The 23,095-nt window shown below is 30.6% G+C and overlaps 2 protein-coding genes across 2 annotated transcripts; one reads left to right on the top strand and one right to left on the bottom strand.

Annotated features, from left to right (window-relative positions):
- Window positions 1–5,402: 5,402 nt before the first annotated feature.
- Window positions 5,403–13,571, top strand: LOC109813233 (uncharacterized). Its single transcript, XM_020377394.3, has 5 exons — window positions 5,403–6,282; window positions 7,130–7,495; window positions 10,463–10,681; window positions 10,816–12,792; window positions 12,988–13,571. Exons 1-5 carry the CDS (start codon window positions 5,592–5,594, stop codon window positions 13,356–13,358), a joined length of 3,624 nt encoding a protein of 1,207 aa, XP_020232983.3. The 5' UTR covers window positions 5,403–5,591; the 3' UTR covers window positions 13,359–13,571.
- Window positions 13,572–19,476: 5,905 nt separating this feature from the next.
- LOC109813237 (tetrahydroberberine oxidase) lies at window positions 19,477–21,402 on the bottom strand. Its single transcript, XM_020377398.3, has one exon. It carries the CDS (start codon window positions 21,235–21,237, stop codon window positions 19,579–19,581), a length of 1,659 nt encoding a protein of 552 aa, XP_020232987.2. The 5' UTR covers window positions 21,238–21,402; the 3' UTR covers window positions 19,477–19,578.
- Between the last annotated feature and the right edge of the window lie 1,693 nt (window positions 21,403–23,095).

Raw genomic sequence — 23,095 nt, 5'->3', positions numbered from 1 at the left:
AGCCTTTTTAAACAAAAGAGGTGTATATATCATAAGTTAAATATTATATATGAACATCTTTGAGTAAATTAAAATCAAAAGATAATAATTTTTTAAATTACTAAAAAATATTTTATTTTATAATTATTTCACAAATTCTTACTAATTTTGGTATAAGTCAATCGCTTTTAACAATGAAACTAACACGATTATATCAATTGAATTGAATGGTTAAATCTAACTTTTAAAATAACAATTGAAATAAAATAAGATTCATGAAAATAATTTCAAAATATATTAGATAAATAATTTTTATATATAATAAAATATTAAGCATGATAAAAGAGAAATAAATTTCTCAAGAGAAAAATAAATAAATTTTCTAGATAAATTATTATTTAAATTAGTCTAATTTTTTTAAAAATGATTCAATTAAAAAGATTATTATTTAATTTTATTTTATAGCATTATGTTTCTCATTTTTTAATACATCATGATATATTAATTATCTATTTTAAATTATATAATTTGTATTATTTTAAAAAATAAATTAATTTTATTACGAGGGTAATGATTTTTATTTCTTACCATTAATATTTTTAACATTATAAAAATAATATTATATATTTTTATATTTGCTTTCATTTAAAAGAAATATATTTTTAAAATTTTTAAAAAATTTACATTTAGCGACCGATTTTGATTTGGTTACTAAAATTATTATAAATAATATTATTTTTTTATTTTTTTAGCGGCCGATTTTAATTTGATCGCTAAAATTATTATAAATAATAATATTTTATTTTTAGCGACCGATTTTAGTTTGATCACTAAAATTATTATAAAGAATAATATTTTTATTTTTTTAGTGACTGATTTTAATTTAGTCGCTAAAATTATTATAAATAATAATATTCTTTTATTTTTTTAGCCACCAATTTTAATTTGGTTGCTAAAATTATTATAAATAATATTATTTTTATTTTTTTAGCGACCGATTTTAATTTGATCGCTAAAATTATTATAAATAGTAATATTGTTTTTATCTTTTTAGTGATCGATATTAATTTGGTCGCTAAAATTATTATAAATAATATTTTTTTTATTTTTTAGTGACCAAAACCGTTCGGTCGCTATTTTAACCAACAATTATTATTTTAGCGACTGATTATTAGTTACTAAAAAATTCGATTGCTAAATAAAATTTGCAACCAAAATAGATTCGGTCGCTAATTATGTCGCTATTGACGACGGAAAAAAATCAGTCGCTAATTCCAGTGGCTAAATTAACTTTTTTTTGTGCGCTGCATTGGAATTCCGAGTTGCCATAAAAAATGCTCTTTAATAAACACGAAAGGCAATTTCATAAAGAAAAAACATCTTAAACCCGAGCAATTTGAACAAATTCATTCTTATCACCTTTGTAGAACTTTGAAATGTAAAAATTTTGAAAATATTTTAAGTGTAAAAATATATATTAATGTATGTTAATTTAGGAGTAGTTTAAAAAAAAAAATTTAAGACAATTACTAATCTTAAAAAATAATTAACATTTTTAATTTTAATAAATTAATTATTTTAATTTTGTAATAAAAATCAGATGATGTAATGATTAATTGAGATCATATAAACACTGTTATAATATAAAAGTTGAATCACAAACTATTTCATTAATATGTTATTATACTCTCAAATTTTAAATGTGTCTCATCAATATATTTGTTTTTGTGTGAATTTTTTTATTTTTTTTGCTAAGTTTTTTATGTGTGAACTTCTCTACATTTCTATCTTTTATTATAACTTTTCTTTACCCTTTATATAATTATATAATTATAATTTGCATATCACTCCAAACATCATCAAAATTAAAAGGTATTACTTTTTCTTGGTCTCTACATTTTTATCTTTTATTATAATTTTTCTTTATCTTTTATTTAGTTATATCTCTCATATATATTCTATTTAACTCAGTTATCACCCTTTTATTGTCTAATTTTCATATTACTGCAATCATAATTAGAACTCAAGGTTACTATTTTTTTTTGAATTTTTTTACACATAATTTGGAATTTCATAACTCATTTTTTCATGTCAATATTGTTTTCCCCATCAAATATCTCTACAATCTATCTTGTATTATATCCCTTCTCTATCTTATATACTACATCTTTTCCTCCTACACTGCAATCTTTATTAAAAATTAAAGATACTATTTTTTATTCCTTTTTTTCATTATTATCAATTTTTTCAATTCTAATTTGGGATTTGATAACTTGTTTTATGTGAGAAGAAGAATTAAAATTACAAAATCATATCACCTTCCATGTAAAATTGAATTTCAAATATTTTGTTTTTATGTGCATGAAATTTACGTATAAAGAATGAAAAATTAGTAAAGACTTTGACATTGATTATTTTTCTATTGTTGAAATTTGACATGTGAGAAGTAGGCTTTTATAATATTGGTTTTAAATTTTCATTTTTGTTATTGTATACTTTTGATTATTATATATGTTTGATTATAAAGCATTTGAATTTGGAAAAGGCAGATTAATTTAGAAGAATATGAAAGTCGTGTGATTTTGATATTTAATTTGCTACTATAGTTTGTAGATATTATAAAGCTTTAAAATAAGTAATTTAAAAAAAAAATCAAGACAACAATTTCTCCTAAATCAATTATAACGAGAGGTGAGTATGCACATTATCCAAGTCTTACTATTATTGATACAACTAGTTAATTTGTTCTTAAGCTAAAAAATAAATGATACCATAATGTTGTTGTGTTTATAATTTTTATATTCTTTTTGAAATGATCAATTTTAAATTTTCATTTAACTTTCATCAAATGATGTATATTTCATAGACAAGTTTATTGCATATTTGGTTTATTCATTTTAGTTGGGAAAGTAACAAAACAAAACAAAAATACAAGAATGACAACTAATGTTATTTCATTTATGTTTGTATTACAAATAATATATATTCAATATCCAACACAATTATAATTATAATATTAAATACATACTTATTTACATTTACATTGTTAAGTTATATATATATATATATATATATATATATATATATGTGTGTGTTATTTTTTATTAAATTTTTACATCATTCTTAAAATGAGTTATTAATAGATCCACATGTAAAAACTTATTCCAAGGAATTTTTACAATCTCTCATGAATCATATTCTTTTTAGTTGCGTTTAATTGCAATTTTTTTCCAAGATGAATTTATTTCATAAAAAAAACTTTAATCTAATTAACATGGGATTTTGTTTATACAAAATTAATTTTAGCCACTATAAAGACAATACAAATTAAACAAGTATTAAATATTTTGGTTTACATTTTAATTTATTTATTCTAACATTAATGAAGAACAAGATGCTAAAAGATCAGGTTTTTTTTTTTTTTTTTTTTTAACTATACATACTAAAACAAAGAATGTTAGGTTAGAATAATTGAAAATATAATTTGATCACACATTATGAACTTTTTGTTCATTTATGTATTCAAATATTTAATAAAAAAATATGTATAAACAAACTTTACAACCAAAATATATAAATTTTTAATAAATATTCATATATTTTCTATTGTATAAAATAAGTCGTGTGAAACCGTTTTCGAAACAAGATTCATTTCAAATAAGATATATGTTTATGTGATAAAGAGATTAAATGATATACTATTACTATAAATATTATATAAAGATAAATATAATAAGGTTTGTAACAATAAAATTTTCTTTTGTCTAAAAAATTTGCACTAGATTTTAAATTTAGAATTTCATATGTATTATCCTAAATCTTTCACCTCTAATTATAATAAATTTATGTTACATAATTAAAAAAATTATAATTAAAATTAAATTAATAAAATAAAATAATTTATAATTTATAACTTTTTCCCCCACGCATGGCACAAATTTTTTTCTCAAATAATATTTTTTTAAAAAAAATTATCAAAAAAATTTATTACACATTATTTCCTCAAATAGACCTGTTTATTGTTCACACTCAGAATTTGGTTCTAGGGAAACTGAATTCTGAGCAGCGTATTTTTTTTTTTGTGCTCAGAATTCGGTTCCCGGGGAACCGAGTTTTGAGTAGTATTTAAATTTTTTTTTTCTTTTTTATTCGTTTTGGGCTCAGGAATATGTCAATTATGCAACTGGAACGGGCCGTTCTCCTTAGAAAATGGCCTGTTCTACTTGGAAAAAGGTCCGTTTTGCTTGGAACGGCTCGTTCTGATCCATTCGTCATGTGTATATTTTTTTATCTGGAACGGGCCGTTCTGATTGCAAAACGGCCGTTCTGAATCCAGTTTTCCTCTTCCTCAAAAACTAAAACGCAAAAAAAATAAAAATAAAATAACACTGCTCAGAATTCGGTTCTCAGGAACCAAATTATGAGTGTGAACAGTAAATAAATCTACTTGGATAAATAATGTGTAATAGATGTTTTTTTGGTAATTTTTTTTAAAAAAATATTATTATTGAGAAAAAAATTCTGCATGGCACGGGTTTATCTCTAGCTAGTATATTTTTTTCAAAAAGCTAGTGGGCATAAATCAATACACTTTTGAAAGTCTACTACCTCTTCTATATATTATTTGTGGCTCTCCCTTCAACTCTAATAAAATAATTCATTGAAGGGACAGCAACTTTCCACACACCGGATGTGATATGTGGTGTGAACGTAGGTTTTATTTTAATGTTTTTTGCTTTGAGTCCTCTCTGTCAAAAATGGAGGCCAACAAAGCACTAGGGAACAACTTAATCCATACAAATGGTCACACCTTTCTTGATTTTGCATGAATGTGACAACTCCAGAACAAGTCATGAAAATGACCTTACAGTAGAATTTTTGTTAGATTACGAGTCTTGTTTATTCTACGAATTATCAAGGTGAAAAACACATGTCCCAAACAAAATATCAAGGTGAAAAAAATAGAACATTTATAATTTAATATTTTTAAGATTTAATTTCATTTTTTTTATCACACTCATGTTTCATATAATTATATGAATTTTATTACTAAACTTTTGATTTTATATATTTTATTATTTAACTTTTACAATTTTATATATTTTATCACACCTTAGTTGGTGTTGATATAATAATTAATAATATGTTAAAATGACACATTAAATAATAATATATTAAGTTAATTGTCAACATTATATATTATATAACATCATCATTTTTATATCTCACCAATAATTTATATCAACGTCAAGAATGTTGTTAGTGAATAATTACCGACATTAAATTAATTCTCAACTAATAAGTAATAAAATATACAAAATGTATATTTTAAAAAATGACTTCATTTTAATTAGAAAAAAGCATTGTATGGAGTTAAAATAATTGATACCTAAGTCCCCGTCAAATCTTTATGAAAACTATTCATGCACTTTCCTTGAACTTGCCTTTAGCTTTCCACACCAATTCTTATGCCTCCCACAGAAAGAATCCACGTATGGATGCCAAAAATCATTGACTTGATTCTCACCAAATTAATAAGATTGATAATGAGGTACTCTACTCTGCTATTTGGGAAGTACTAGTTCTTAGATTAATCCAATTAACCTAGGAACATGGTGAAGCTACTTTGGTCATGCTTCTGGGTTATCACATTTTCATTCCACTGCTTAACATTAGCTCTCAGTGGAACTAACTTGACCACAGATAAGTATGCACTTCTTGCTCTCAAATCCTCCATCACTAGGGACCCTTACTTTTCCCTCACTCATAATTGGTCTGCCTCATCATCTTTATGCAACTGGGTTGGTGTCACTTGTGATGCTTACCACGGGAGGGTTAGGACCTTGAGTCTTGGTGACATGGCTCTTAGTGGCACCATACCCCCTCACTTGGGCAACCTCACCTTCCTTAATAAACTCGACCTCGGTGGAAACAAATTCCATGGTCACTTGCCAGAGGAACTAGTTCACATGCGTAGGTTGAAGTTACTAAACTTGAGCAACAATGAATTTAGTGGAAATGTTTCCGCATGGATTGGAGGTTTATCTGCACTCAGATACATGAACCTTAGAAATAATAAGTTTGGTGGTTTTGTTCCTAAATCTATTTCCAATCTCACAATGCTAGAGATCATGGCTTGGGACGATAATTTCATTGAAGGAAGCATTCCAGCTGAAGTTGGTAAAATGACCCACTTGAGGATTTTGTCAATGGGTTCAAACTGTCTTTCGGGGACTATTCCTAAAACTATTTCTAACCTATCTTCCCTCGAAGGAATCAGTTTATCTTATAACTCTCTTTCAGGTAATGTATTTCGATCAATATATTATTTTTATGGCTATCTGCAGATAATTATGAAAGTAGTTTTCACCTTCTCCTTTCCTTTTTATTTTTATTTTTTCACTTGTAAAACATTTCAAACTTGCAACGTGATAGACTAGTAGATGAGGTTTAGTTTCAAGATCCTCCAAAACCCAGCAGATGACAGCTTTACTTGATATACTATGGTATTATTTGAAAATTTTCCTCTTATTTTCTTTTATAGCAAGCAAAACTAATAAATTTTCCATATATAATACTATAGTTATTTTTGTGCTAATAAATTTGCTTTTTCTTCAAACCATTTTTTTTTATTTTTCATTATTTTTAATTTTTTTTAATTTTTTTTATCAAGTTCAATGGCTATACAATATAAAATACCAATAAAAAAATTACTATTAATATGATTTTAATTGTTTACTATAAAATTAATAATTAAAGGTCTCTGTTTATTTTGTTTTCTTTTATGCACCCCAAGAATAGGGGCATATGTTTACCATTTTCCTATTGTTTATTAATGATGCATGGAGAGGTCGATGCTGCTTGCCACATCAAGTCACGGGTTCAATTTTTTAGAAAATAAAAATATCTGTGATTGTGAAGTAACCCATATACATGGATTTATCAACTTAGTTTCTCGGAAGTCTTGGGTCCCATTTTTAATATTGTTTTACATTTTTTTCATCATCTATTGTTTTACATTCGTTATGTTCTCACGCGTTCTATGAAGCTTAATTTGTCTTTTAATTATAAAGAAAAAAAAATGTATGAAACTTTGTCTCTACATCAAGTACTTCTCAGTGGGTGATTGTTTTGTGAAATTAAAATAAAGGAGGCATTCCAAGAGAGATGGGTGAGCTTCCAGAATTAGGAACAATGTATCTGGGAAATAATCCACTTTCTGGTTCCGTACCATCAACAATCTTCAATAACTCAGTGCTACAAGACATTGAACTTGGCTCCAGCAATTTATCTGCCTCTCTTCCATCAAACTTGTGTCATGGACTTCCAAAAATTCAAATACTTTATCTAGGTTTCAACCAGTTTTCCGGTAAATTGCCATCTGTTTGGAACCAGTGCAAAGTTTTGACAGATGTAGATTTGTCACAAAACAGGTTCACCAGAGGAAGCATACCAGATGACATTGGAAACTTACCTATGATAAACTCCATTTATCTTGATGAAGACAACTTGGAAGGTATGCTCTTCCTTTCCTTTTATATATCTTCATATAATATAATTTCATCATATTAATTCTTTGCTTTATATATTCTACTGGATTCAATTTGCATTGAAGTCTTCCTAGTTCTTATATTATTTTCAAAGTTTTAAATTTGTTTTTATCATGATAAGAATTACAAAAGACAAGAATAAAAAGTTAGAATTAAACATCACAACGTGGGTTGAATTCGTTGAATTGATCCGTCTATTTTTGGTGAATTAGATTGGATATATAAATAAAATCACAAACTCATTTCTATTTTTAAGTAATTATTCTCATTTTATATAAAATAAAAATATATTATTTTAATTACTTCTTTCTATTAATACATTTTCATATATAATTTTTTAATATAAATATATATTATTTTAATTTTTTGTATGAAAAATATAATCCTTTAATAAATTTTATAAATAATAATAAAATCATATGTCTAAGTGACTATATATATTGAATTCATCAATTATGATTATTTTAAAATTTGGATGAATTGAAAGAGAATCAATTTATCAATTTATTATTTTTAATCTATCAACCTGCTAAAATGGATTAATCTACCAATTTACCACTAAGGTGTGACATTTTTCAAACTCCTTTTTTTTAGGTCATTTTGTTCTACTTTTTTTTTTTTTTTTTTTTTTTTATGAATCAACCTCCACATCAGTGACATCACTTTAATTGAATTGACCCACTTTATCTTCCTTAACTTAAATATAATATTTTGTTTATATTACTTCCATCTTACCATCAGATCTAATACATTCATATGTTTTCAATTTAATCATGTTAATAAAATTTCCAGTTACATGTTGGATGAAAAAACTGTTAATATATACTACAAAATTAATCATACACATGTATATACTTGCTATTATTGGGTGATTTTTCAAGTTTGCACCTGATCTAAATAAAATATATTTTTGATATATTGTTTATATATATATATATATATATATTGTATTTAAACACAAAATATTAACCTTAGAAACGTTTGAAAATAGAAAATTCTAAATAACGCTAAAATTCAAATAAGATAATCATTAGTAAAATAAAAACACTTCTCCATATTATTCAATTATTTTTATTATATTTGAATACAATATATTAGCATTATAATTTTTAATGTACAAAATTTTAAATAATATCTATAAATCTGATTAGAATTCTTTTTTCTAATTTTAAATTTTTTATTATATTTGAGTGATTAAAATAAGATAAATCAAATAAGAAATAAGAAAAGGGCCGCAAACAAAAACAATACTGTTAAAATAAAAGGCGAAGGAGTGTATAACTTTTGCTTTTGAATAAAAAAACAACATAAAAATTGACATAGATTTGATAATAGGTCATCAACAAAAAAAGGATAAAAGGTGAAAGATTGTGAAACCTTTTTTGCTCTTTTGAAGTGTATAAAAAAATTAAAAAAAGATACAGATATAGGAGTCATAGGACCCACGTAATGTAGTTGATCAAGATGGATGTAATAGAAGTATAGAACTGTCAAGATCGTCGACGCTGTGGACAAAAAAATTAGTCCAATATCAAAGTTAGGCTGTTATTTTTGTACCAATCCTGAAAAATAATGCTTTTAGAAATTTGTTATTACATATTAAAATAAAGACACAAATTCTTGAGATGTTAGTTAAGTATTTTAAACTTTTACCATATTAAATTACCGTAGTCGAACTAGTGATAGAAAATTATAATAAAATATATAAAATTTTAAATTTAAGTTCTAATTTTATTATTGTAATTTGGATGAATAATTTTTTTTAATCTTATTATGCAAGTTTTTTGTGTTCTAATTTTATTAATTGTATGTTAGTTTTAAAATAAATTTTATTTTTAAGAAGATATTTTTTTTAAAGATGATATAAACATACCATTATGAACTCCCAAAGTCTTTTTTATAGTCACTATAGTTAATTTCATTATTGTTTAATTAGATAAAAAAACAGTCCTTCATTTTTAATTTAAAAAATATTATATAATTTTTAAAATATACTCATGCATTAGAGTAGACATCTAATAAGTAACAACTATATATATATATATATATAGGAGGGTTCAAACGACACTTGTATAACTTTTACTAAGTGTTGCACCACTTAATAATTTTATATTAAATTTTGAATTTTGAAAATCTAACCGTTAGATTGAAAGTTCATATCTCTTAGATCATATATACAAAATTTTATATTAATCCAAAATGATTTGATACTTCATTCTCATAAAACAAAATTGACGTAATATATTCATTTCAAAATACACTAAAATATGAACACTTTGATTACCTTCAAGTTGTTGTTCAAATTTAACAAAATTTGATATATATGATCTAAGAGATATGAACTTTCAATCTAATAGTTAGATTTTCAAAATTCAAAATTAATATAAAGTTATTGAGTGGTGTAACACTTAGTAAAAGTTACACTGGTGTCGTTTGAACATTCCTCATATATATATATATATATTAGCCTATAATACATGCTCAGTTGTTTTTTAAGAAAATATTTTAATAAATTACTCTTTAAATGTATTTTAAGAAAATAAAAGTTATAAATTCTACTTAAAAAAAATTTATTGAGAAACAATTGGTGCTAATGTACACTTATTTAAAAAGAGTGTATTAATAAGTTATACCTTTAGGTTTATTTTAAGTAAACTTTACTCAATAACATAACCTTTCTAAGTATGTTAACAAATTCCATATATATAATTTCTTTTATTTTCCAAATTTCCTTATTTTTAGTTTTATATTATAATTTAAGTTTCGAAATGAAAAGTAAGAATTTCCAATGAATTTATCCAACCAGATGTGGAGTTATTTAACAGAATACTATTCCTAGGAAGGATTCTAATTTGACCCACATAATTTTTGTAGTGGGATTTTTTAGAGGCTCAAAGCATATATTAATATTATAAAGCTGGTGTGTTTTATAGGAGAAATCCCATTATCTATCTTTAACATATCTTCCATGAGAGTACTCAGCCTGGAAAATAACAAGTTGAAGGGTAGCCTAACAGAAGAGATGTTTCATCAACTTCCATTCCTACAAATGTTGGCATTGTCAAATAATCAATTTGTGGGAAGCATTCCAAGATCTATTAGCAATTGTACCATGCTTCAAGAGTTATACTTGGTTGACAACTCCTTCACAGGTATACCACTCTTTCCATATATACCTAGCATATCTTAATTCTTAAATAATTTTGTCCCTTCAATTTCATCATGATTTAAGATTAAATATGTGTTTATTTGTATTATTGGTATAAATTTAATTACGTTCTTTCAGGCTCTATACCCGAGGAGGTTGGTGATCTTCCTATGCTTGCGAATTTAACTTTGGGAAGCAACCATTTAAATGGATCTATTCCCTCAAATATCCTTAACATGTCATCATTAACTTACTTGCATTTGGGAAGTAATTCCCTCTCAGGATCTCTTCCAGCACACATTGGCCTAGAAAACTTGGAAGAACTGTATTTGTACGAAAACCAACTTGGTGGAAATATTCCAAGAAGCTTATCCAATGCTTCTAAGCTTAACTACGTGGATTTGAAGCTGAATAAGTTCAATGGAGTCATACCCAGTTCTTTTGGGAATTTGAGATACCTTCAGGAGTTGGATGTGTCGTACAATAATTTAACCACCGATGCTTCCACTATAGAATTAAGCTTCCTTAGTTCTTTGAATGTTCTTCAAATATCAGGGAATCCAATGCATGGAAACCTTCCCAAATCAATTGGAAACATGTCCAATTTGGAGCAGTTCATGGCTGATGTTTGCCAAATTGATGGCCAAATTCCATCGGAAATTGGAAATTTAAGCAATTTGTTTATAGTAAGTTTGTACCACAATGACTTGAGTGGAACAATTCCAACAACAATTAGTGGTTTGCAGTCTCTTCAATATTTGAGTCTTGGAAACAACCAACTACAAGGAAGCATCATTGATGAACTTTGTGCAATCCAGCGGCTGAGTGAGTTGTATATAACTGAAAATAAGCAAATTTCTGGAGTGATCCCAACATGCTTTGGTAACCTTACTTCTCTAAGAAAGCTCTACTTGAACTCAAACAAACTGAACAAAGTGCCCTCTTCTTTTTGGAGTCTCAGAGACATTTTGGAACTCAACTTATCTGACAATGCTTTAACTGGATTTCTTCCACTTGATGTTGGGAATTTAAAGGCTGTTATACTGTTAGATCTGTCTAGGAATCAGATTTCAGGAAGCATTCCAAGGGCCATCATAGGGTTGCAAAATTTGCAAACTCTCAACTTAGCACATAATAAATTGGAGGGGAATATTCCTGATTCAGTTGGTAGTTTGATAAGTTTGACATCCTTGGACTTATCAAAAAACTATTTGGTTGGCATGATTCCAAAATCCCTGGAGTCACTTCGTGATCTCAATTTTATCAATGTTTCATATAACAGGTTAGAAGGTGAGATTCCAAACTCTGGACCTTTTGAAAATTTCACAGCTCAGTCTTTCAAATACAATAAAGCACTTTGTGGAAATGCAAGATTACAAGTCCCTCCATGCAGTGAAATGAAGAGAAAAAAGTCAAATGCGCATATGTTTTTCCTGAAATTCCTATTGCCTGTGATGTTGGCGACCATTTTGGTTGCTTTATGTGTATTTCTTCTGAAAAGGCGTCAAAGAAAGAATCAAGTTGATGATCCTGCTGAAATAAGTTCATCGAACTTACTAGCAACAAGAATTATTTCCTACAATGAACTTTCACTGGCAACCAATGGATTTGATGAGAGTAATTTGCTTGGTAAGGGAAGTTTTGGCTCTGTCTTCAAAGGTATACTTCCAAATGGGATGGTTGTTGCAGTCAAATTATTTAATTTGGACCTTGAATTAGGATCAAGGAGCTTTAGTGTAGAATGTGAAGTAATGCGCAATCTGCGTCACCGAAATCTTACTAAGATCATTGGTAGTTGTTCAAATGCTGATTACAAGCTTTTAGTAATGGACTTCATGTCCAATGGGAACCTTGAAAAATGGTTGTATTCTCATAACTATTGTTTAGACTTCTTGCAAAGGCTAAATATAATGATAGATATGGCTTCTGCATTGGATTACATGCATCATGGTGCTTCGCCAACTGTGGTTCATTGCGATGTAAAACCTAGTAATGTCTTATTGGATGAAAACATGGTTGCTCATCTCAGTGACTTTGGCATTGCCAAACTTCTTGATGAAGGACAATCCCAAGAATATACTAAGACCATGGCAACATTTGGCTACATTGCACCAGGTAATTATCCTGCATTGGTACATAATTATTCTACATTGGTACTCAATTCAATTTCTCTAAAACAAATGGAATGGATATGAGCTTTCAGTTATTTCAATAAGAGTTTATGTTTGAACTTTGAACTTCAATTTATGTTATGTTTGAGCTTCTATACATGTTATAAGAAAAATTAATCAACGTTGGATTGGCATGCAGAGTTTGGATCCAAGGGGACTATTTCTCCAAAAGGAGATGTATACAGTTTTGGGATTATGTTGATGGAAACATTCTCAAGAAAGAAGCCAACAGATGAGTTGTTTGTTGCAGGATTGAGCTTGAAAAGTTGGATTAGTGAATCATTACCCCATGCCATTACTCGAACTGTGGATTCCAATTTGTTACAGGATGAAGAACATCGTGCTGATGACATAATATCATCTATTTCATCTATTTATAGAATAGCCCTGAATTGCTGTGCAGATTTTCCTGAAGATCGAATGAATATGACTGATGTTGCTGCATCGTTAAGCAAAATCAAAGTCATGTTTCCGGAAAAGTACAGGCCAACACAAGCAAATACGATCTAAGTTTGTGCAGACATCAAATAAATTAATGATCAACCCTGTTAAAAAAATAATATAGTTTCTGAATTGCTAAGAAAATCCTACTTGACATAAAAAGAATGCTCTAGATTTAGATAATTATAGTTTGTGAAGACCTGGTCAATATATCATCTGTGTTGTATGTATAGGACTGCCACTTAAGTTGGGCCTTTGTATAAGATTAATGTTTTAGTTTTATCCGGGTATTGCTATTTACACCCTTTTTTGTTCTTCACGTTCCGGATTACCAAATACTTCACCATTTTACTTTAGAGTATCTACACTACACCATAAGATTCCGGTACAAGGTTTAACACCAAGAATGAATTTCATAGATAGCCATTTGCCTTTATTTAAAAGAATAAAAAGTAAATTAATGAATAAGATGCATAAGTTATTACAAACTTTTAATACGTAGTCCGAACACCTAATGGTACATAGCAGTAAACCAATACTCTGCATCAATAGAAACCTAAACAACACCGATCATGAAAACCATGAGACGGAAACATGGCCCACCAAAACTTTTGTAAAACAAACGGATATATGTTATTCTAGAAATGGGGAGAAAGGTCAATATCTGTGCACCATGATGTGAACTTACTAGTGTTGAAAGAAGTGAATTTTTTAATTTGCCGACAGTGCCATAAAACCAATGAGCGTATCTTCCTGTTTGAGGCCACGTATCTCACATAGTTACCACTAATTTAGATATTCCAAGACAAGTATTTTGCTTCCCAATTCCAACCTGTTTGTGTATCCACATGTGACCAAAAGTAATGCTACTTGCTATGCAGTATTACCCTTATTGGTTTTGTTGAATGACTGGTGTTATGATGTAACAAGGAGAAAATTAGAGAAAAATGATGAGCTTCTGTTAAGACAAGCAATGGGCAGCGGAAGCATAAAACATAAAAATCATACAAACCATAAAACAGAGAAGAAGAAAGGTTAGGGAACAGAGCAATTTCGTATTTGCTGAACAACCATACTATTCTGTTTGTTTTTCATTCATATATAAGGCAAATACATGAAAAATGACAGCCATACATAGAGCCCATAAATGCTGTCAGTAAAACACATGTTCCCATCATCATTAAGTGTGTAGATTTGCCTAAAATCAGAAACCTAACATGATATTATCTACTGCACTAAGTAAACATAATTACTACAGAACTTTACCCACTAATACAAGCAACCATAAATAATTATAGCAGTAAAAAATAAAGGAAAAGTTTTACTGCATTAACACTCCTCCTTAAAACTTTTCTTAAGGACTCCCAACTTGCTTCTTAGCTCATTAAACTTAGCACTTGGAAGGGCCTTAGTGAGTATGTCTGCCAATTGCTCCTCGGACCTACAATACATCAACTGAACATCTCCATTTTTCTCAGCTTCCCTTATAGCATGAAATTTGACATTGATATGCTTGGTTCTTCCATGTTGAATTGGATTTTTAGCAATTGAAATGGCTGACTTGTTATCACACCATAGCACAGTAGGTTCCATTTGCACATGACTCAAATCTGTCAAGACTTTCCTGACCCATATAGCTTGATTTGAGGCTGCTGCTGCAGCTACATATTCAGCCTCGGCAGAGGATTGAGCAACCACATCTTGCTTCTTAGAGTTCCATGAAAATACTCCACTACCAAGTGAAAAAACATATCCTGTTGTGCTCTTAGAGTCATCAATAGATCCAGCCCAATCACTATCAACAAAACCTTCAACCTTTCCATCACTTTTGCTATACCAAATGCCAAAGTCAGCAGTACCTTTCAAGTATCTCAACACTCTTTTGCCTACACCAAAGTGTGTTAAACTTGGTGAATGCATGAACCTTGAAAGTAAACTACTGCAGAACATCAAATCTGGTCTAGTTGCAGTCAAATAAAGAAGACTACCAACCAAACTTCTATATTGAGTCACATCTGCCTTTGCATCACCATCAGCCTTGGAGAGCTTTTCGTTGACAGCAAGTGGAGTTGAAACAGGATTACAATTTTCCAATTTGAATTTTTTCAGCAAGTCATTTGCATACTTTTTCTGTGAGAGAAAAATTCCATCATCAATCTGATGCACTTCCATCCCCAAAAAATACCTCATCATTCCAAGATCTGTCATTTCAAAAACCTGCAACATGCTGATTTTAAACTTTTCAATTTCATCAACATCATCACCTGTAATCAACAAATCATCAACATAAAGAGAAACCACAATTTTCTTTCCATTGCCACAATCTTTCACATAAAGAGTAGGCTCATTTTGGCTCCTCCTGAAATTATTTTGCAGAAAATGAGAATCAATTCTGCTGTACCAAGCTCTTGGAGCCTGTTTCAGCCCATACAAGGCTTTATGAAGCCTAGAAACTTTTTCTTCATGACCTGCAACAATAAAACCATCAGGCTGTTCAACATATATTTCTTCTTGCAATACTCCATTTAAAAAAGCAGATTTAACATCCAAGTGAAAGATTTTTCATCCATATTGAGCCGCTAATGCAACAATTAATCTAATTGTTTCATGCCTAGCAACCGGCGCAAATGTATCACCATAATCGACTCCAGCCATTTGAGAATACCCCTTCACAACAAGCCTTGCTTTGTGCTTGTGGATGGAACCATCCGGATTTAATTTTGTTCTATAAACCCATTTGACGCCAATCACATGTTTGTCCTTGGGCTTTGAAGTAAGTTCCCAAGTGCCATTTTTGTTAATCATGGCCAGCTCCTCCTTCATTGCATCTTTCCATTCTTCATGCATTGAAGCCCCTTCAAAACAAGAAGGCTCACTTACAACAAAATTGCATTTTTCATAAATTTCAGCCAAAGACTTGGATTTTAGCACAGGAGAATCAGATTCAGCAATCTGACTTTTATTCTCATTTGTAGCTTGCTCCTGGTCAAAATTGGTTGTCAACTGTTCTGTTTTTGTGCTCCTTTGAACTTCATTATTTTCCCAATTCCAGTATGCATTCTCATCAATTTGAATATCCCTGCTGATCACAATCTGTTTTGACCTCATATTGTACACCCGGTAACCTTTGGAGTTTGCAGCATAGCCTAAGAAAATTCCCATTTCAGCCTTGTCATCTAATTTGGATCTTTTTGCTGCTGCAACATGAGTATAACAAATAGATCCAAAAATCTTCAGGTGTTTGGCAGTGGGCTTCACTCCATTCCAAGCTTCAATTGGTGTTTTCTCTTGAACAGCTCTTGTTGGCAGCCTATTCAAAAGATACACGGCTGTATAAACAGCTTCAACCCAAAAACATTTTGGCAATTTCTTTTCAGCAATTAAACATCTTGCCATCTCCATAACTGTTCTATTTTTTCTCTCAGAAACTCCATTTTGTTCAGGAGTATAACTTACTGTCAATTGATGAACAATGCCCATATCTTCACAAAATGCATTAAACTCATTAGATGTATACTCCTTCCCATTGTCGGATCTCAACATTTTAATTTTGCAGCCACTTTGAGACTCCACCATGGCTCTAAACTTTTTAAAGACATCAAAAGTTTGAGCTTTGCTTGATAAAAAATACACCCATGTCATTCTTGTCAAATCATCAATAAACAGAAGAAAATATTTGCTTTGGCTAAGAGAAGGAACACTCATTGGACCACACAAATCAGTGTGAATAAGCTCCAATTTTTCCTTTGCTCGTGTGACATTTGTTGATGAAAAAGACTTTCTATGCATTTTTCCCAATTGACAAGCATCACATAAATCATCAATAATACCCATCATAGGCATGTCTCTCACCATATCATGAGTTTGCAAAAATTTCAAAGCACCCATATTAAAGTGACCATATCTTTTGTGCCATAAAACAGAATCATCATGTTTGGAAACAAGAGCTGATTCATTCACTTGATTTAAACTGATTGGAAAGCTATTATCACACATTTCAACCTTAATAACTTCAGAATCATTTGAATCCAATATGATACAACCATTGTTTTTAAATGAAAGAGAATATCCTCTCTTCATTAGTTGAGCAACACTTAGCAAATTCTGATCCAAATCAGGAATAAATAAAACATCATGAATAAATTTAGGACCTTTGCTAGTGTGAACAGAAACTGTACCTCTTCCTTCAGCTTGTACAATATCTCTATTTCCAAGCTTAACTTTGGTTTGGACAGCCCTATCCAAAGTAGTAAAAAGACTTGAGTCCCTCGCCATGTGGTTTGTGCACCCACTATCAACATACCATACATCATTTGAACCTGAACTACTTGTTTGAGCAGCCATAAACAAGTGTTCTTCATCTTGGAGTTGCTGATCGGTGAAGTTAACTTGATGTGCATGTTGTGGTTGAGATTGGTTCTGCCTGGATCTGCAGTACCTTTCTCTATGTCCCCACTTCTTGCAAATGTTACATTGGATTTGAGGCTTCCCCTTATACCAACAATCTTTTGACAAGTGATTTGTTCTTTTGCATGTAGAACAAGGAGGAAAATGATTGTTTGCTGCAGATTCACTACTCCCATCCATCTTCGTTTTCCCCTTTTGGTCACCAACTGCTTTATAATTTTGCTTCTTTTGATTTTTCTGACCAGCTTGCTTTCCCTTGTGTCTTGCTTGAAATGCACCTTCAGTTACATCATCCATTCTCATGGAGAATCTTTGCTCATGAGCTTGCAATTTACTGACCATTTCGGAAATGGTTAGTTTCTTAAGATCACATGACTCTTCAATGGCAGCAACTTTGGCTTCAAATTTTACGGGTAGACTGATCAACATTTTTTCGACTACCTTGTGGTCATGGACCACCTCTCCATACAATCTCATTTGGTTCACCAAGTGAGACAGCTTTGAAGTGTACTCCTTGACTGATTCACTTTCCTTCATTTTCAGCATTTCAAACTCTCTTTTAAGAGTCAATAGTTTGATGGATCTCACCCGTTCATCACCGGCATACCTTTCGTTCAACTCGTCCCATATTTGTTTTGCTGTTTCCAAATGCATAATGCTTGTAAAAACATCATCTGTCAAAGCTGAATGTAAACATGAGACAGCTTTTTCCTTCTTCAAAGTCTCCTCCTCATGTTGCTTCATTTGAGCTATTGTAGGATTAGCCCTCAATGGTGGAACTTCCTTATCTTGATCTACATACTCCCATAAGCCAAAAGACTTCAAACATGATCTCATTTTGACAATCCATATGTGATAGTTTTCCCCAGAAAATTGAGGAACAGCAAATACACCATTATTCCCCGAAGCCATTTTATCACTCACTCACAAGTGTTTAATTTCTCCTCTCAATTTTTTTTAGACCCACAGCCTATAAGAACAATGCTCTGATACCACTGTTAAGACAAGCAATGGGCAGCGGAAGCATAAAACATAAAAACCATACAAACCATAAAACAGAGAAGAGGAAAGGTTAGGGAACAGAGCAATTTCGTATTTGCTGAACAACCATACTATTCTGTTTGTTTTTCATTCATATATAAGGCAAATACATGAAAAATGACAGCCATACATAGAGCCCATAAATGCTGTCAGTAAAACACATGTTCCCATCATCATTAAGTGTGTAGATTTGCCTAAAATCAGAAACCTAACAAGATATTATCTACTGCACTAAGTAAACATAATTACTGCAGAACTTTACCCACTAATACAAGCAACCATAAATAATTATAGCAGTAAAAAATAAAGGAAAAGTTTTACTGCATTAACACCATAGAGTATTTACCTCGTACGTGGATGTCCAAATATAATTACTTCTGTATGCTGCATTAGATATTCTAGTAATATACGTGGATATCTATCCATATATATTATATACTTCATCCACATCTATTATTTCTTTTCATCTCTCCCGATGATATTATATCACTTATCTCTCTTTCCATATCTAGATGTTAAACAGAAATTGATGTAAAATAACTGTTGATTGAATGACTGTTGGAAATTAACAAACTACAGATCAGATTGGAAATTAACAAACTGCAGATCAGATTTTTATGCTATTCTTTAGGAAAATAAGTCATGTTGACTGATAGGATAAAGTTGTTTTTTCTACTATTTTTTAGGCACTAGTTTGTTAGTTGTTATTCTAGCATCTTTCTTTCAGTTATTTGCTGAATAAAAACTTGCAATGTTGCTCAATAAACGGTCAATATCTTAGAGTTCCACTCATTCCAGCATTCTATATTTTCAAATAACCAACAATAACAAAATAAGCAGCTTATTTTATAATCGCATTTGCAGCTCCAAGGATTTCTATTTGCGTTTTGCGTCCCTTGGACTTAAGAGGAGGTATGCTTTGTTCATTTCTGAAGAAGTTTAGAGGATCAACCTTGGCCTTCACTCTTGCCAATCTGTTGAAGTTGTTCTTGAAATACTTAAGACCCCAAATGCTGGCTTGGCTATAGCTTGTGTACCCATCGTTATTTACACCAATGTCAAGGTCTCTATAATTCACATATGCAGCTCTAGGAGACTTTGAAACATAAGCTTCCATATAAGTGTACACTCTTCTAATCCACTCCACGTGCCTCTGTGCTGTCTCATCCCCTTCCTCTTGCCAACGCACCAAGTGATGAATATGGAATATATTTCCAGATCTGTGTGGGAATGGAATTTCAGATTCCGGAATCTCATCCATCTTACCTCCATAAGGAGTGAATTGAATAAAAGCAGCTAGAGCTTCATCTTCATAAAACAAGGACCATAACCCCTGTAAACCAACAACAGGAATAGGATCTCTCACATAATCAGATTTTGCTTTGAAGAATGGCAAACCAATACCAGTTCTATTCAGCAAAGCTTCACGGGGTTGACCACTTGTAGATCGAGCTATATAGAGAACGGAATCTATCCAACTCATCTCAGTACAGTCTTGTCTGACCAAACCCAACTCTGGAAAGCTCTTTTGCATCAAGGGAATGAGTTCATCCACACCTCCAAGATACATGGACTCAAATATAGCTTGTACTGTTGGCTTCCCACTTTGACTTGAGTTTACTCTTTCTATGTTGATCCTAATCATTAAGCCATCGTCAAGTTTATTCACCACAAGCTGCCACTTATGGATAATCTCGGTTGCGTTCTGTTCCAATGTCCTTGGAACTTTGAACACCGTCACAGTTGATGGAACTGGAACTAGTTTCAGCTTCCAAGCCACGATGACTCCAAAGCTTGCTCCTCCACCTCCTCGAATGGCCCAAAACAGATCCTCACCCATGCCTTCTCTATCAAGAACATTGCCTTTGACATCAATTATGTGTGCATCAATTATATTATCAGCAGCGAGACCGTACCTACGCATCAAGAATCCATAGCCGCCACCACTGAAGTGGCCACCAGTGCCCATAGAGGGCCACACACCTCCTGGGAAGCCTAGTGTTGTGCTTTTTTGGCTAATACTGTAGTAAAGTTCACCAACAGTTGCCCCAGCTTGAACCCATGCAGTGCTGTTTTCTACGTCCACATTGATTTCTCGAAGGTTGATGAGGTCAATGAGGACAAAAGGAACCTTGGCAACGTAGGAGAGACCCTCGTAATCATGGCCCCCACTTCGAGTTCGGATCTGGAGGCCATGGCGTTGGGAACATATTATGGTGGCTTGAATGTGGGAAACAGCCAGTGGTGTGACTATGACAAGGGGTTTGGAGCTTGCGTTGGAGAACCTAGGATTTTGAATGGAAAATTGTAGTATAGAGGAGTATGAGGAGTTGGCTTGGGTGTTAACAACCTTGGAGATTGAGGTAGCGTTTTGAGGATAATTGTATAGACACTGAACAAAGTTTTCCTGAATATCTGCTGAAGATGTAAATGAAAACAAAAGTGCTATGATAAAATATGAGCTTAGAGGCATCATTTTGTTGATGGGTGTGATGTGCATCTGAAAGATGCAATTTGGGAAAATACAAGTCTTTGATGTATCATTTAAGCCCACAAGTTTAGACCGTACATTTATTAAATGCAAAGCTCCAAAAATGGGTGAAAAAGTTGAAAGAAGCTGCACTGCACCGTCTGCACGTGATGTATCTCACACCCGTAAAATTAGTAGTGGCAAAACGAGTCAGCCGTTTGGACAGGCCGGCCCGGCCTGCCGATAAAAACAGGTTGAAAATACTTCCCTGCCCAGCTTAAAGATAGGCCGGGATAGTAGCCCGCATATCATAAAAAAAAATTATAAAAAATAAAAAATATATATTTTACATTTAAATAAAAAATAATTGTTATAAATAAATAAATATAATCATATGAAATTAAAAATGCATACATATTATACGTAATATATGTTCAACAAAAACAAATTATAAATTTAGAATAAAATCAAATAAAAATTAGTTTACTTACACCAAAATCAAATTCAAATTATAAACTTACAAATTACTAATAATCTAAATTTTTTTGATAGTACACAAAACAAGTTCATTATTATACAAGTAACTGAAATCCAATTACTTATGCGGATTAGTGGGTTGTGACGGACCAGTCCATTATTTGACCCGATGAATTGACAGGTTTGGCAAGACAGGTTGGCGGGTTGAAATGTTGCCCGACTTGCCAATTTTTGGCGGCCAACGACCCAGCTCATGGATCAGCCCATTTTACCGTCCTTACATAAAATATACGAAAAAGTAATAATTTATTAGGCGCGTGCTATTTTGAAATTTGAATTGAGATTTATTTTAGTAATATACACTTTGTATTATTGAAATTTTCTTTAATAATATACACTTATATGTTATTAATATATATTTATACATATTATCAAAATAAATTTTAATTCTAATTGAATAATAAGGCCACGCAAGTTCTGTCTTCAAATAAATGGCAGCAAATGCAAAACTAATAACTGATGAGACGAAGGGTCCTACCAAAAGAAGAAAAAGGAATCTCCTCTCTGCAGCTAAATCTCTCGTCATTCGTCAATTTGTTTTGTTTAAAATATGAGTAAATTATACTCGTCCATTGTTTTTTCGAGTGCACTCAATACCCTTGGTTGTTTAGTTATTTATATCGAAAAAATTTTAAGTTGAAAAAATGTTACAATATAGTAAAGATCACAACGTTATTTGTGAGTAAAAAATAATATAATATTATTTTTAGTTTTTAAGAGATCTCATTAAAATAAAAAATAAAAAATTAGAGAATATTGAGTGTAATTTAAAAAAAAAAGTGCAAGTATAATTACTAACATAAATGAACGTGATTAAAAATGGTCTTGTGATGGATCACGTACCTGCTCCTTATATAGTAACCTTGCAGACGTGCTGTTCAATCTTCCATCGTACATTTTTTTAATTTATTTTTCAATGATTGTTCAATTTTGAATTGCAGAAAATCAAGATCCAACCCTACAAATCTAATGGAAAACATAAAACTTGGTTAAATGAGCAACTTTCCACACAACATGTGGACGTAGTTTTCTATTTTTATTATTTTACTATTATTAAATTATGTTTTCGGTAAGCACGTTGCTGCTACTCAATCACTTCTCTGTCAAAAATAGGTCATAGGTTTCCTGATTGCTGAAAGTTTTAATCCTTTTTTTTTTTTCATTTTTTAATGCAAAAGTCAAAACATTTACATATCAATATTCAAACTCAAGTAGAATAATTTAATAAAATTAAATGTCAATAATAATAAAAATACTAAAACCAAAGTTCATTATTCACTTGCACTTCAAAGGGCATACAAAAGTCTATATATTAAACAATTTAAATTTATAAATAAATCATAAATCAACT

Source organism: Cajanus cajan, chromosome 2 (genome assembly GCF_000230855.2).
Source record: "Cajanus cajan strain Asha chromosome 2, NIPB_CcT2T_4, whole genome shotgun sequence".
Lineage (NCBI taxonomy): Eukaryota > Viridiplantae > Streptophyta > Magnoliopsida > Fabales > Fabaceae > Cajanus > Cajanus cajan.
This window is presented reverse-complemented; position numbering and strand designations above follow the sequence as displayed.